This window comes from Nicotiana attenuata, unplaced genomic scaffold (assembly GCF_001879085.1).
Source record: "Nicotiana attenuata strain UT unplaced genomic scaffold, NIATTr2, whole genome shotgun sequence".
NCBI classification, from domain to species: Eukaryota; Viridiplantae; Streptophyta; class Magnoliopsida; order Solanales; family Solanaceae; genus Nicotiana; species Nicotiana attenuata.
This window is the reverse complement of record NW_017671004.1, coordinates 192,205-203,993: the sequence shown is the minus strand read 5'-3', so window position 1 is coordinate 203,993 and position 11,789 is coordinate 192,205. Positions and strand designations below refer to the sequence as shown.

General features: G+C 38.2%; 1 protein-coding gene across 1 annotated transcript; it reads right to left on the bottom strand.

The window, feature by feature from the left end:
• Positions 1 to 6,901: 6,901 nt before the first annotated feature.
• Positions 6,902 to 11,542, bottom strand: LOC109205154 (probable polygalacturonase At3g15720). Its single transcript, XM_019367832.1, has 10 exons — positions 11,528 to 11,542; positions 10,799 to 10,918; positions 10,561 to 10,695; positions 9,775 to 9,939; positions 8,717 to 8,743; positions 7,884 to 8,094; positions 7,686 to 7,767; positions 7,427 to 7,535; positions 7,232 to 7,348; positions 6,902 to 7,135 (listed from the first exon to the last, which is right to left on the bottom strand). The coding sequence occupies exons 1-10, from the start codon at positions 11,540 to 11,542 to the stop codon at positions 6,902 to 6,904; spliced, it is 1,215 nt and encodes a 404-aa protein (XP_019223377.1).
• Positions 11,543 to 11,789: the final 247 nt, after the last annotated feature.

The following is an 11,789-nucleotide window of genomic DNA, read 5'->3' as shown; positions in this document are numbered from 1 at the left end:
GATTCCGTATTCGTTCTTTAACTGTAGGATTTCCTTACTTGTAATATCATTGTTGTACTTATTACGTGTTGACTATCGTGATTTTTGTTGTGATGATTGTTTGGTTGTGGCACGAGGTTTCTTCCGTGCGGAGTGTTATTGGCACGAGGTTTCTTCCATGCAGAGTGTGATTTGCACGAGGTTTCTCCCGTGCGGAGTGTAATTTTGCACGAGGTTTCTACCATGTAGAGTGAGATTGTAGAACGAGGTTTCTGTCGTGCCGTTGTGAGATATTTACTTTTGGGACTACGAGGCGGTACCTCGTGAGCGCTCCTGTTGTTTTCCTGTTTTTCTATGTTGTTTATTGTTGTTGTTTGTCCTTAACCTGTTAGATGTTCGGTTCCTTACGCGTTGTAATAGTCTTCTTGTTTCCCGTGATGTTGTTTTTCCATACATTCTTATTGTTCATTAACCTCCCATTATTTTTGTCATTTTCCTTCTGCCTTAATTTCTTATATTCCAATAGGGCCCTGACCTGACCTCGTCACTACTGTACCGAGGTTAGGCTTGGCACTTACTGGGTACCGTTGTGGTGTACTCATACTACATTTTTGCACATGTTTTATGCAGACCCAGGTACATCCTACCAGTACCGGTATTAGTAGAGTGTGTGCTGCTGCTTGGATACTTCAAGGTATATCTGTCAGTGTCCGCAGACCTCGGAGTCCCCCTTTATCCTTATTATGTTGCTCTTCTTCATTCTCTTAGATGTTGATGTATAGAGACAATTAGTACATTCCTTAGTCGTTATATCAGTTATTATTTTAGTTTTTCCGCAGTTGTTAGGCTTACCTAGTCTTAGAGACTAAGTGCCGTCAAGACATCTTACAAAGGGAAATTTGGGTCCTGACAAGTTGGTATCAGAGCTCTAGGTTAATAGGTGTTATGAGTCACAAACAGGTTGAGTAGAGTCTCGCGGATCTGTACGGAGACGTCGGTACTTATCTTCGGGAGGCTAGGGAACTGTTAGGAAAAATTTCACTTCTTTGATTCCTTGTCGTGCGAAATTTGATGACTTCAGGATTCTAAACTTCTATCTTTCTATTCTCTCACAGATGGTGAGGACACGTACATCCGGATTAGATGACCAGACACCCACGCCCCCTGTTGGAGCCGCGAGAAGCCGGGGTTGGGGCTGGGATATGCACAGCCAGTCGTTTTGAGAGTATTAGCCCCCTGTTGGAGCCGCTTCATATAGCCCAAATCCCCTATTTATTGCTTCCTCTGTTTCATTGTATGCTTACATGACTTGCCGGGTTGCTTGGTGTCAGGTTCGGGAGAGTTTCGGAGTGGAATAGGACACATAGTCCCTAAATTTGAAGTTTGAGTTGTAAGAGTTGATCGTAGTTTGACTTGTGTGAAGACAACTCCGGAACAGAGCTTCGTCGGTTCCAATAGCTCCATATGGTGATTATGTTCTTAGGAGCGCGTTCGGATGTGGATTTGGAGGTCCTTAGTCATTTCGGGATTAGTTGGCGAAAGTTGAAAATTTGAGGATTTTTGGAAAGTTTGACCGGGAGAGGACTTTTTGATATTGGGGTTGGATTCCGATTCCGGAAGGTTAAATAGGTCAGTAATGTCAAATGTGACTTGTGTGCAAAATTTGAGGTCAATCGGACGTGTTTTTATAGGTTTCGGCATCGATTGTAGAAGTTGAAATTTCCTTAGTTCATTAAGCTTGAATTGGGGTGCGATTCGTATTTTTTATGTTGTATGATGTGATTTAAGGGCTCAACTAAGTTCGTATGATGTTTTAGGACTTGTTGGTAGGCTTGGTTGAGGTACCGGGGGCCTCGGGTGGATTTCGGATGGTTAACGGATTGGAATTTGGACTTGGATGATGGTTGAAGCTTCAGGTTTTCTGGTGTCTGGTTTCCTTCTACGCGTTCGCGAAGGTGTTCCCACATATACGTAGAGGAGGTTGAGGCCTACTAGAATATACCCTACGCCTTCGGGAAGGAGGTCCCGTATTCGCAAAGGGTTATAGGTGAGGCAGGTGATGTTGCCCTACGCGTTCATGTAAGAAGGGCCGCATTCGCGAAGGTCTGGCTCAGGTTCACCGGGTTTGCGATTAGGTTCTCGCATTCGGTAAGTGGTTTTTGGGGCAGTAGCTTTTTGTGCTTCGCGAACGTGAGGAAGCTTCCGCGTTCGCGAAGAAGAAGGTGCCTGGGCATATTTAAATGTTCAAAAACGACGGTTTGAGTTCATAACACAAAAATTGATTTGGGAGCTCGGTGGGAGGTGATTCTTGGAGAGATTTTAACGTGGGTGTTTAGGGTAAATGATTCTTACCTAGTTTTGGTTAACTTCCATGATTATATCTTTAATTTCACAATTAAATAGTGATTTGGGGTGGAAAATTGGAGGAAAATGGAGGAAAGTCTTAGACTAAATTTTGTGGTTTTGATCGAGGTTTTGGTATCAGATTTGAGTAATTTAGGTATAAGTGAACTCGTGGTTGAGCGACTGTTCGAATTTTGTGACTCTTACCTGATTCTGAGACGTGGGCCTGGGTTGACTTTTGGGGCGATCTTTTAGTTTCTTGTTAAATTCTTGACTCATTAATTAGATTACTTTCTTATAGATATATTTATAATATTTAATTGCTTTTGGCTAGATTTGGGTCGTTTGGAGTCGAAAGTCGAGGGAAAATCATTCTTATTGAATGATTGAGCTTGTTTCGAGATAACTGACTTGTCTAACCTTGTGTGGGGGAAATCCCGTTAGGATTTGGTACTGTTGTAACAATTTGTGATATGTGAGTGTTGTATACGCGGGGTGACGAGTGCGTACACTGGCTAAATGTTGAAAATCCGGTCTTTGCTAAGTAGTTTCCTTTTTATATCTTAAATGAGTTATTCTAGAACGTGTAGTCTTCATGTTTAGTCTAATTTCACATGTCTACGTGTTTCATCTCTCAGTTGCAATTTGTACAACATGATTAGTTGAATTACCTGATTTTCCTTGATTCCATATTTGTTCTTTCATATAGGATTTCCTTGTTTGTAATATCATTGTTGTATTTAATACGTGTTGGCTTTCGTGATTCTTGTTGTGATGATTGTTTGGTTGTGGTGTGAGGTTTCTTCCATGGGAGTGTTATTGGCATGAGGTTTCTTCTGTGCGGAGTGTGATTGGCACGAGGTTTCTTCCATATGGATTGTTATTGGCATGAGGTTTCTTCCGTGCGGAGTGTTATTGACACGAGGTTTCTCCCACGCGGAGTGTTTTTGGCATGAGGTTTCTTTTGTGCGGAGTATGATTGGCGCGAGGTTTCTTCCGTGCGGAGTGTGATTTGGCACGAGGTTTCTTCTGTGCGGAGTGAGATTGTAGCACGAGGTTTTTGTTGTACCGTTGTGAGATATTTGCTTTTGGGACTACGAGGCGGTACCTCGGGAGCACCTCTGTTGTTTCCCTCTTTTTCTGTGTTGTTTGTTGTTGCTGTTGTTCCTTAACTTGTAAGATGTTCGTTTCCTTACGTGTTGTAATTGTCTTCTTGTTTCCTGTGCTGTTGCTTTTTGGTACATTCTTATTATTCATTTACCTGCCATTATCTTTGTTATTTCGCTTTCTGCCTTAATTTCTTATATTCCAGTAGGGCCCTTACCTGGCCCCGTCACTACTCTACCGAGGTTAGGCTTGGCACTTACTAGGTACCATTGTGGTGTATTCATAGTACGCTTCTACATATGTTTTGTGCAGACCCAGGTACATCCTACCAGCCCCGGTATTAGTAGAGTGTGTGTTGTTACTTGGAGACTTCAAGGTATATCCGCCAGTGTCCGCAGACCTCGGAGTCCCTCTCTATCCTTATTATGTTACTCTTCTTTATTCTCTTAGATACTGATGTATAGAGATAGTTAGTACATTCCTTAGAGCTTGTGGCTTATGACTACCAGGTTTTTGGAGTTGTTTATACTCGGAGTTGTAGATTTTACTTGTATAATATGCCGGGCCGCAGTTTTCAGTTATATATGTATCTATTAAGTTTAGCCGTTATTTCAGTTATTATTTCAGTTTTTCCGCAATTGTTAGGCTTACCTAGTCTTACAGACTAGGTGCCGTCACGACATCTTATAGAGGGGAATTTGGGTCGTGACAAGTTGGTATCAGAGCTCCAGGTTCATAGGTGTTATGAGTCACAAACAAGTCGAGTAGAGTCTCGCAGATATGTACGGAGACATCTGTACTTATTCTCGGGAGGCTATGGAACTGTTAGGAAAAATTTCACTTCTTTGATTCCTTGTCGTTCAAAATTTGATGACTTCAGGGTTCTAAACTTCTATCTTTCTATTCCCTCACAGTTGTGAGGACACGTACGGGCGAATCAGATGACCAGACACCCGCGCCCCCTACTGGAGCTGCGAGAGGCCGGGGTCGGGGTAGAGGCCGAGGACGTCCATGTGGTGCAGCCAGAGAACTCACACGAGCTGCTACAGAGGAGCAACCAATAGCTCCAGTTGAAGCGCAGGGAGCTGAGACACCTGTTACTGCATCAGCTCTTCAGGAGACACTTGCCTAGTTTTTGAGCATGTTCGGCAATTTAGCTCAAGCAGGGTTAATCCCACTTGCACCTAACACATCTCAGACCCGGTAAGGAGCACAGATTCCCGCCGCGCGTACCCTAGAGCAGCAGGTTTAGGTCGACCGGGTTCTGGAGGTCATACCAGTGCAGCCGGTAGCCTTAGTTCAGTACGAGGTTAGGGCAGCAGTTTCTGAGGAGGAGCGGCGCAGGCTCGAGAAGTACAAGAATTACCACCCTCCTACTTTCAGTGGCTTAGCTTCATAGGATGCCCAGGATTTTCTTGAGCAATGTTGCGTCTTACTACTCTTTCGTTTTTCATAGTGTCGGGTTTATGTATTGTCTATCGCTTTTGCTTTGCATCTACTTTCTCATTTTCATGATGTTATTTTTCTTATGGTTTCTATTTGTGGTACTGATATTGTCTCTTTTCGTCTTCTTGAGCCAAGGGTCTTCCAGAAGCAGCCTCTCTACTCCCTCGGGGTAGGGGTAAGGTTTGCGTACACACCACCCTCCCCAGACCCCACTAGTGAGATTTTACTGGGTCGTTGTTGTTGTTGCCACCGTATCCTCCGTACAATGGGTGTAGCGGAGTCTGGTGGGGTTTCTTTTACTACGTTCCAGCTTAGGGGGGAGCTTATCTGTGGTGGCGTGCATATGAGTTGTGTAGCCCGGCCGAGGCAGCTATACTTACTTGGACTCAGTTCGGATATGTTCTTGAGGGAATATGTTCCCCAAAATCTCAGAGATGCGTGGCGCGTAGAGTTTGAGCAGTTGTGCCAGGGTTCTATCACCGTGTCGGAGTACACGGTCCGATTCAGTGATTTGGCTAGACATGCACCAGCCTTGGTTGCACTGTTAGAGAGCGGGTCCGTCGGTTCATTGAGGGGCTCAACCCCAGCATCAGATTTAGCATGGCCCGAGAGTTTAAGATGGACATCGCATACCAGCAGATAGTGGGGATTGCTAGGAGATTAGAGGGTATGCTGATTTGTGAGAGAGAGGCCAAGAGCTCACGAGAGTCTAGCACTTATAGTGGTACACGTGCCCCAGCTGCAACTCGCCATGGCATGGGTTATGTGAGTCGCCCTGTTCATTCAGCACTTCCCGCCGCCAACGGTATTCCGGCCACTTCTAGGCCTCAGGCTCCCTATTATGCACCGCCAGTGTCTAGTTCACCTCCTGCACTGGATGCTTTCAGCGGTCAGTCCAACCGATCTTGCCCGAACCAGCCACAGTAGCCACGTCATCCGAGAGCTTGTTTTGAGTGTGGCGACACCCGTCATATGGTGAGGATTGCCCCAGAATTAGGAGGGGCGCACCTCCATAGACTACTCAGGCTCCGCGTGCTCCACCGGGTCCTCAGGCTATGGTTACAGCACCAGCTACCACTCCACTTGCTCAGCTAGCTCGAGGTGGAGGTCGGGCAGGTAGAGGTCGCCCTAGAGGGGGAGGCCAGGCCATATATTATGCTTTTCCTGCTCGGACGGAGACAGTTGCATCCGACTCTATCATTACAGGTATTGTTCCGGTCTGTCATAGAGATGCATCAGTCTTATTTGATCTAGGCTCCAATTATTCTTATGTGTCATCTTATTTTGCTTAACTATGATTAAGTAACATGGATCCGCACTTTAAATTCTAAATGTCATGATTAAACAGCTTGGTTTGGTGTAAACATCATATTTGGGTATGTATTTACCCTTGGTACACGCTTAACATGCCATACAACGAATGCAGTTCACTACAACAGGACTGGAGCAATATCTGGATCCGTTAACATGCTATACAAGTAGGATTTTCCCAAAATATCTCACATCATTAAAATTTATTGGCAACGGATCTGTCTGAGAGGTACTCTACCCTGACTGGCTAGTAAATGTAATGGTAGCTCTTAAAAAGAATGAAAAATGGCGTGTATGCACAGATTTTATTCATTTGAATAAGAGCATTGTTGCACCTAATATGCAACTTTTTTTCCTTATCAGCATCTAATGTGGTACTTTGTTCGCATGTTCAACAACAACAGAGAGCTCAGTGTGACATTTTTGGTACCCAAGTTTGATGGTATATTAGGTCTTGAATTCCACAGCAAACTTGATTTTGGTCAATCTCGAAATAAAATAAAAGATATGACTAAAATACCTGTTCCAAGTGATTTTCATGTAATAACAAGCACCGATACAATGACTCAAAGTTAGTAGATAATTCAAGTAAAACAGACAACTTATATTAGCTTAAACTCATGAACATGCGTCCAACTCCAAATACTATACTGCTAAACAAAAAATGTTATCCTCTAATTGCTATACTAAATGGAAAATTTTCTTGGTAATATAATTATGTTAACAAGCATGTTATTGGGGGTAAAGTTGAATTGGCTTGTCCATGAGCATTATTACAAGCTGCACGAGTTTGTTTTTCAGGCAAAACTGATGTTATATTAATTTGCTCAAACACTAAGTTGGTGCAAGCTGTACAGTTGTCACTGCAATTCAGATTTATAGCTATTTTGCTTGGTGTTGTCCCAAATATATCCTTGTATGTTACATTACTCACTTGGACTGCATTTGGCTGCACAAAAAATAATATGGATTAATTATCATTTGAAAATATAATAAGTTCCTTTTTATCAAGAATTCGAGGTTTTTTTTATTTCTTTATGTTTACCTCAATTCCACAATTATGAGCACCATTGCAATAGAATTGGTCTATAATGATGGGATGACGAACATTTGTGAGGTTGATATTCTCAAAATTTATAAATCTGGCATAGCCCATACCACCCTGAAAAGGCATTGGAAAACATTTTTTTTTAATTTTTGGCAAATAAAAATAAAAAATAAAAACCCTCTTTCTATTTACCTGCCATGTTTTGATTCTTACACCATTTTGTGTTCCTTGGAGGGTACAATTTGTTACATTTATATTCTCCACAGCAGCAAAAGTCTCATTAAATCCTAGGCTTCCTACACTGCGAAAAAAAAAAAAAAAGAAAGAGGAGTGCAAGAAGGATTTCATTAAAACAAAAATGGTACTTAATAAAAATCGCCAAGTTAGCGTTCCAATCTATTTTGCCAAAAATAAAACGAAAATGAAAGGAAAAATTTAGGTCAACTTTTACCTTATACCATGTCCCGGTCCACATGAAATACCAGTAATATTAATATCAGAACATCCCGTATTGATCGAAATACAATCATCACCTAATCGTACGAATATTTTTTTTGTTACGAAAATTAATCAGCTTAAATCTTATCCAAAGAATTAAAAAAAATAGAACCTTAATACATTGATTATAGTACATTAAAATTATACTTACCTGTTTGAAATGTGGAATTCAGAATTTGAACTTGAGTAGTAGACATAGAGAGGTCAATACCATCAGTGTTGGGGCTATCTTCAGGTGCAGTTATAGTGATATTGGAGATATTTACCCTTGTGCTAAAAGTGATGCTAATATGGTTTCTTGAACTATTAACAAGGTTCAGTCCACTCAATTGAAGATCATTACAAAAATTAAAGTGCATAGCCTGCAAAATAAAAACAATTAGTAGGCGTTTGGATATTATTTTTGTTTGAAGTTTATATAAAAATTAAGAGTGTTGAAACTGAAACTAAAGTAGAAGAATATCTAGTTAAAAGTTGTATTTTCCTAGACTTGAATTTCACTTGCAAAATAAGTTTGAATATCTATTAGTGAAAATGATTGTTTAACTTAAAATACTATCTTAAACAAACTTTTAATATTTTACCAGTATTTTAAATACTGAAATATTATCTATGACTTATAACATAAAAATATAGAATCAAACTTTAAGAAAATTAGATTAAATTACAGGAATACACTCAAATCTCTCTATAACAGCCGTATTTGTTCCGATATTTTTTGGATGCTATAGCAAAGTGTTGTTATAAAAAATATATATTATAAAATAACATAAAAGGCTGGTTCCGAGAGAACTTGATTTTTATAGCTAATAATTATTATATAGGTATGCTGTTATATAGAGGACTAATTGTATATACTACAACTTAACTAAATTAAGTGAGCACTCATACTCAATAATTACAAAAGGGTTCAAGCAATTCGTCGACCATCATACCACAGTATAAGTATAACCTTAACACTTGGAAAAATATAAATTGTCTTACCGTTGGCTTGTGGCAAGTCCCACTGACCTAGCAAAAAAAAAAAGAGAGACAAAAACTTTGTCAAATTCCTTAATATTATTAACTCATATTCTTTACATCTCTCTTTTTCTTCGAATAATTAACAAGATACACTACTAGAAATTCGGTAATTAGCGATTAAAAAAAACCGACAAACTTTGGTCGGTTATGGCCAATTACCAATCAAAGTTGGTCGGTTATGGCCAATTACCGACCAAAATGCGAACAAATACGCTTGGACGGTATTTTGGTGGTCGCTTTAGTATACCGATCAAAGTTGGTCGGAAATTACCGACCAACCTTGGTCGGTAAATTAAATTAAAAAAAAATATTGCAAAAAAAAAAAACCGACCAAAGTTGGTCGGTATTTTAAATATGCAATCAAAAGATTCACCGTCTGGGAATCGAACCGGGGTTGTATTGTGGCAGCATATTATTCTACCACTAGACCATTGGTGCATTTTGTTTTAAGATTGTCTTTTTTATTTATTTATACTCTTTAATTGTATTTTCGCACGAAAATAACCGACCAAAGTTGGTCGGTTTTACGAAAAAATAAAATTACCGACCAAAGTTGGTCGATTTTTTAAAATGACCGGCCGAATTTACCGACCAAAGTTGGTCGGTTTTTTAATATTAATTTTTATTTATTTTAATTGCAAAAACCGACCAACATTAGTCGGTTTCTTGAAAAATAAATTTCGCGGGACTCAAAAATAGTTTCCTGCATTTTTGCGCCAAAGAAAACCGACCAAAGTTGGTTGGTTTCGTAAAAAAAAATTAAAAATTAAAATATTTTGTAAAACCGACCAACTTTGATCGGTTTTTGGCCGGTTTTTTTACCGACCAAAGTTGGTCGGTTTTTCTTGGTCGGTTTTTGCCGAATTTCTAGTAGTGATATGTGAAAAATGCAATTCAACATAAAAAATCGAGAGACATAAAGAATTCAAACTCTTAATGTTTTAGTTTAAATTGTAACCTCTTGACTATTAAGTTATCATATTGAATTAGAATATTTTGAGTGCGAGCTCTAAACATACCTTGTGAGCGGAACCAGAAATGTTCCACCAGGTAGCACCTTGACCATTAATTTGACCAGTGCCATTGATGATGAGACCAGATATCCCAGTGAAATAAAGCCAACTATCATTTTCACACCCTACCCATTCTGTTAAATTTTGGGGTGCAGTGATATTCCCTAAAACCTGTTAAAACTCAAAACAACATTACAATATATTTAAATTCGAAAATAATTAAATTAATCTTTCTCCAATAACCTGCAAAAAAAAAAAACAAAAAAAATAGAATCCGCCAACTCTTTTAAGGAAATTTATTTCTCACTTTTGTTCCTTTATATTTTTTTCCTACACACACACCTTAAAAATAAATTCATGAGAAGAAAGACAATTAGATGGTTGCTATTTTTTTTTTTAAAGTGAGATGTTTGTTAAAAAGTTATTTTAAAAAGTGTCCAATTCTTTTAAGGAATTTATTTCTTTCTTTTGTAGGCTGTCTACGCCACACTCTTGGGGTACTATTCTTCCCCGAACCCCGCGAGATTGCGGGATATTTTGTGCACCACCATGCTGCCCTTTTTGTCCAAAGACATTTCTCAAACAAGAGATTTCCTGGAATTTTATCTCTAAAATGTTAAAACCTTTCCTAATAAACCAAATCAAATGAAACATGTTTATTAGAATTGAAGTTTAATTTCTAACAAATATTTCTGGGCCATATGCCTCCTAATCAGAGATGACGAATATAAAACAAACTTGTCTAGGTCGTCATATGAGTTTAAATACTATAGAGAGAATGTAGCATTATACCTGTATATTAATAGTGGGAGAATTGCAAGGGCCTTGAAATATTATAGGGCTCAACAAGAATAACTTTTCACTTGGTAGGTTCATCGTTGGATTTTCACAATCATAGCATACATCTAGCCAAGCTTGTTGAAAAGCCTTCAAAATGGAACAATACACAATTAATCAACTTTTTTTTCTTCTATTCACAGAATTGTTTTTCTTTATAAGATGTGGAAACTAATTATTAAAAATACTTTACTTGAGAATCATCAGTTACTCCATCTCCGATTGCACCATAATCAGTGACATCAAAAGTAGCAGCTAGACCTTTGTGCAGAATAAATGAAGTAACACAAACTAGAAAGATGGAAACTCTGTCCTGCAAAAATGACAAAAAAAATAGCTATAATCAATCATTTTTCATTCACGTGATTAATGATTGTATAAGAAAATTTTCAGAAAAGTATTATTACAATGACTTGATAGAAAAATAAAAATAAACAATGAAACCCAAGTTATTGTAAAGAAACTAGTAAGTCATGCTAACTCACCATGACAAACTTAAAGTGGTATGGCCAAATGGATGATTATTATTTTTTGCGTTAATATGCCTTTTATATATAAGTAATATAATTCCTTACTTTAAACGTAATCTATTGACTATTTACAATATCTTCTCTAATTAATTTCGGCTGATGTAGTAGAATCTAGTGGAATTGTTATTTTATGTAGAAAATAAAGGGCCAGAAAGCAGAGAAAGTAAATTACCAAAGGTTTGTTTCATCAAGAGATTTCTTTTATAATTCCTTTCCAAGTAAAGTTTATAATTCTGAAATGTTAAATAACTGAAGAGCAATAACAAGTTACCTACATGTCTCGCATAATAAATTGTCAGTTGTTTCATAAAAGATTTTCTTTAATAATTTCGTTCCAAAGTAGAATTTATAATTCCGATATGTTAAGTAACTAATGAACGATAAAGAGTTACCAACATGTCTTGCATTTCAATTCAAAAAGACTCTTGTCTTTCCAAATAAAGATGGATGCACTAAGAGACGTGTATTAATTATATATTAATGAAAGAAGAATTGATTTAAATGGGCGCTCACTTAATTGTTTGAAATAAAAATAGTCAGTAGATATATATAAATTAAAATAGACGGTGGATATATATATATATATATATATATATATATATATATATATATATATATATATATATATATATATATATATATATATATATATAT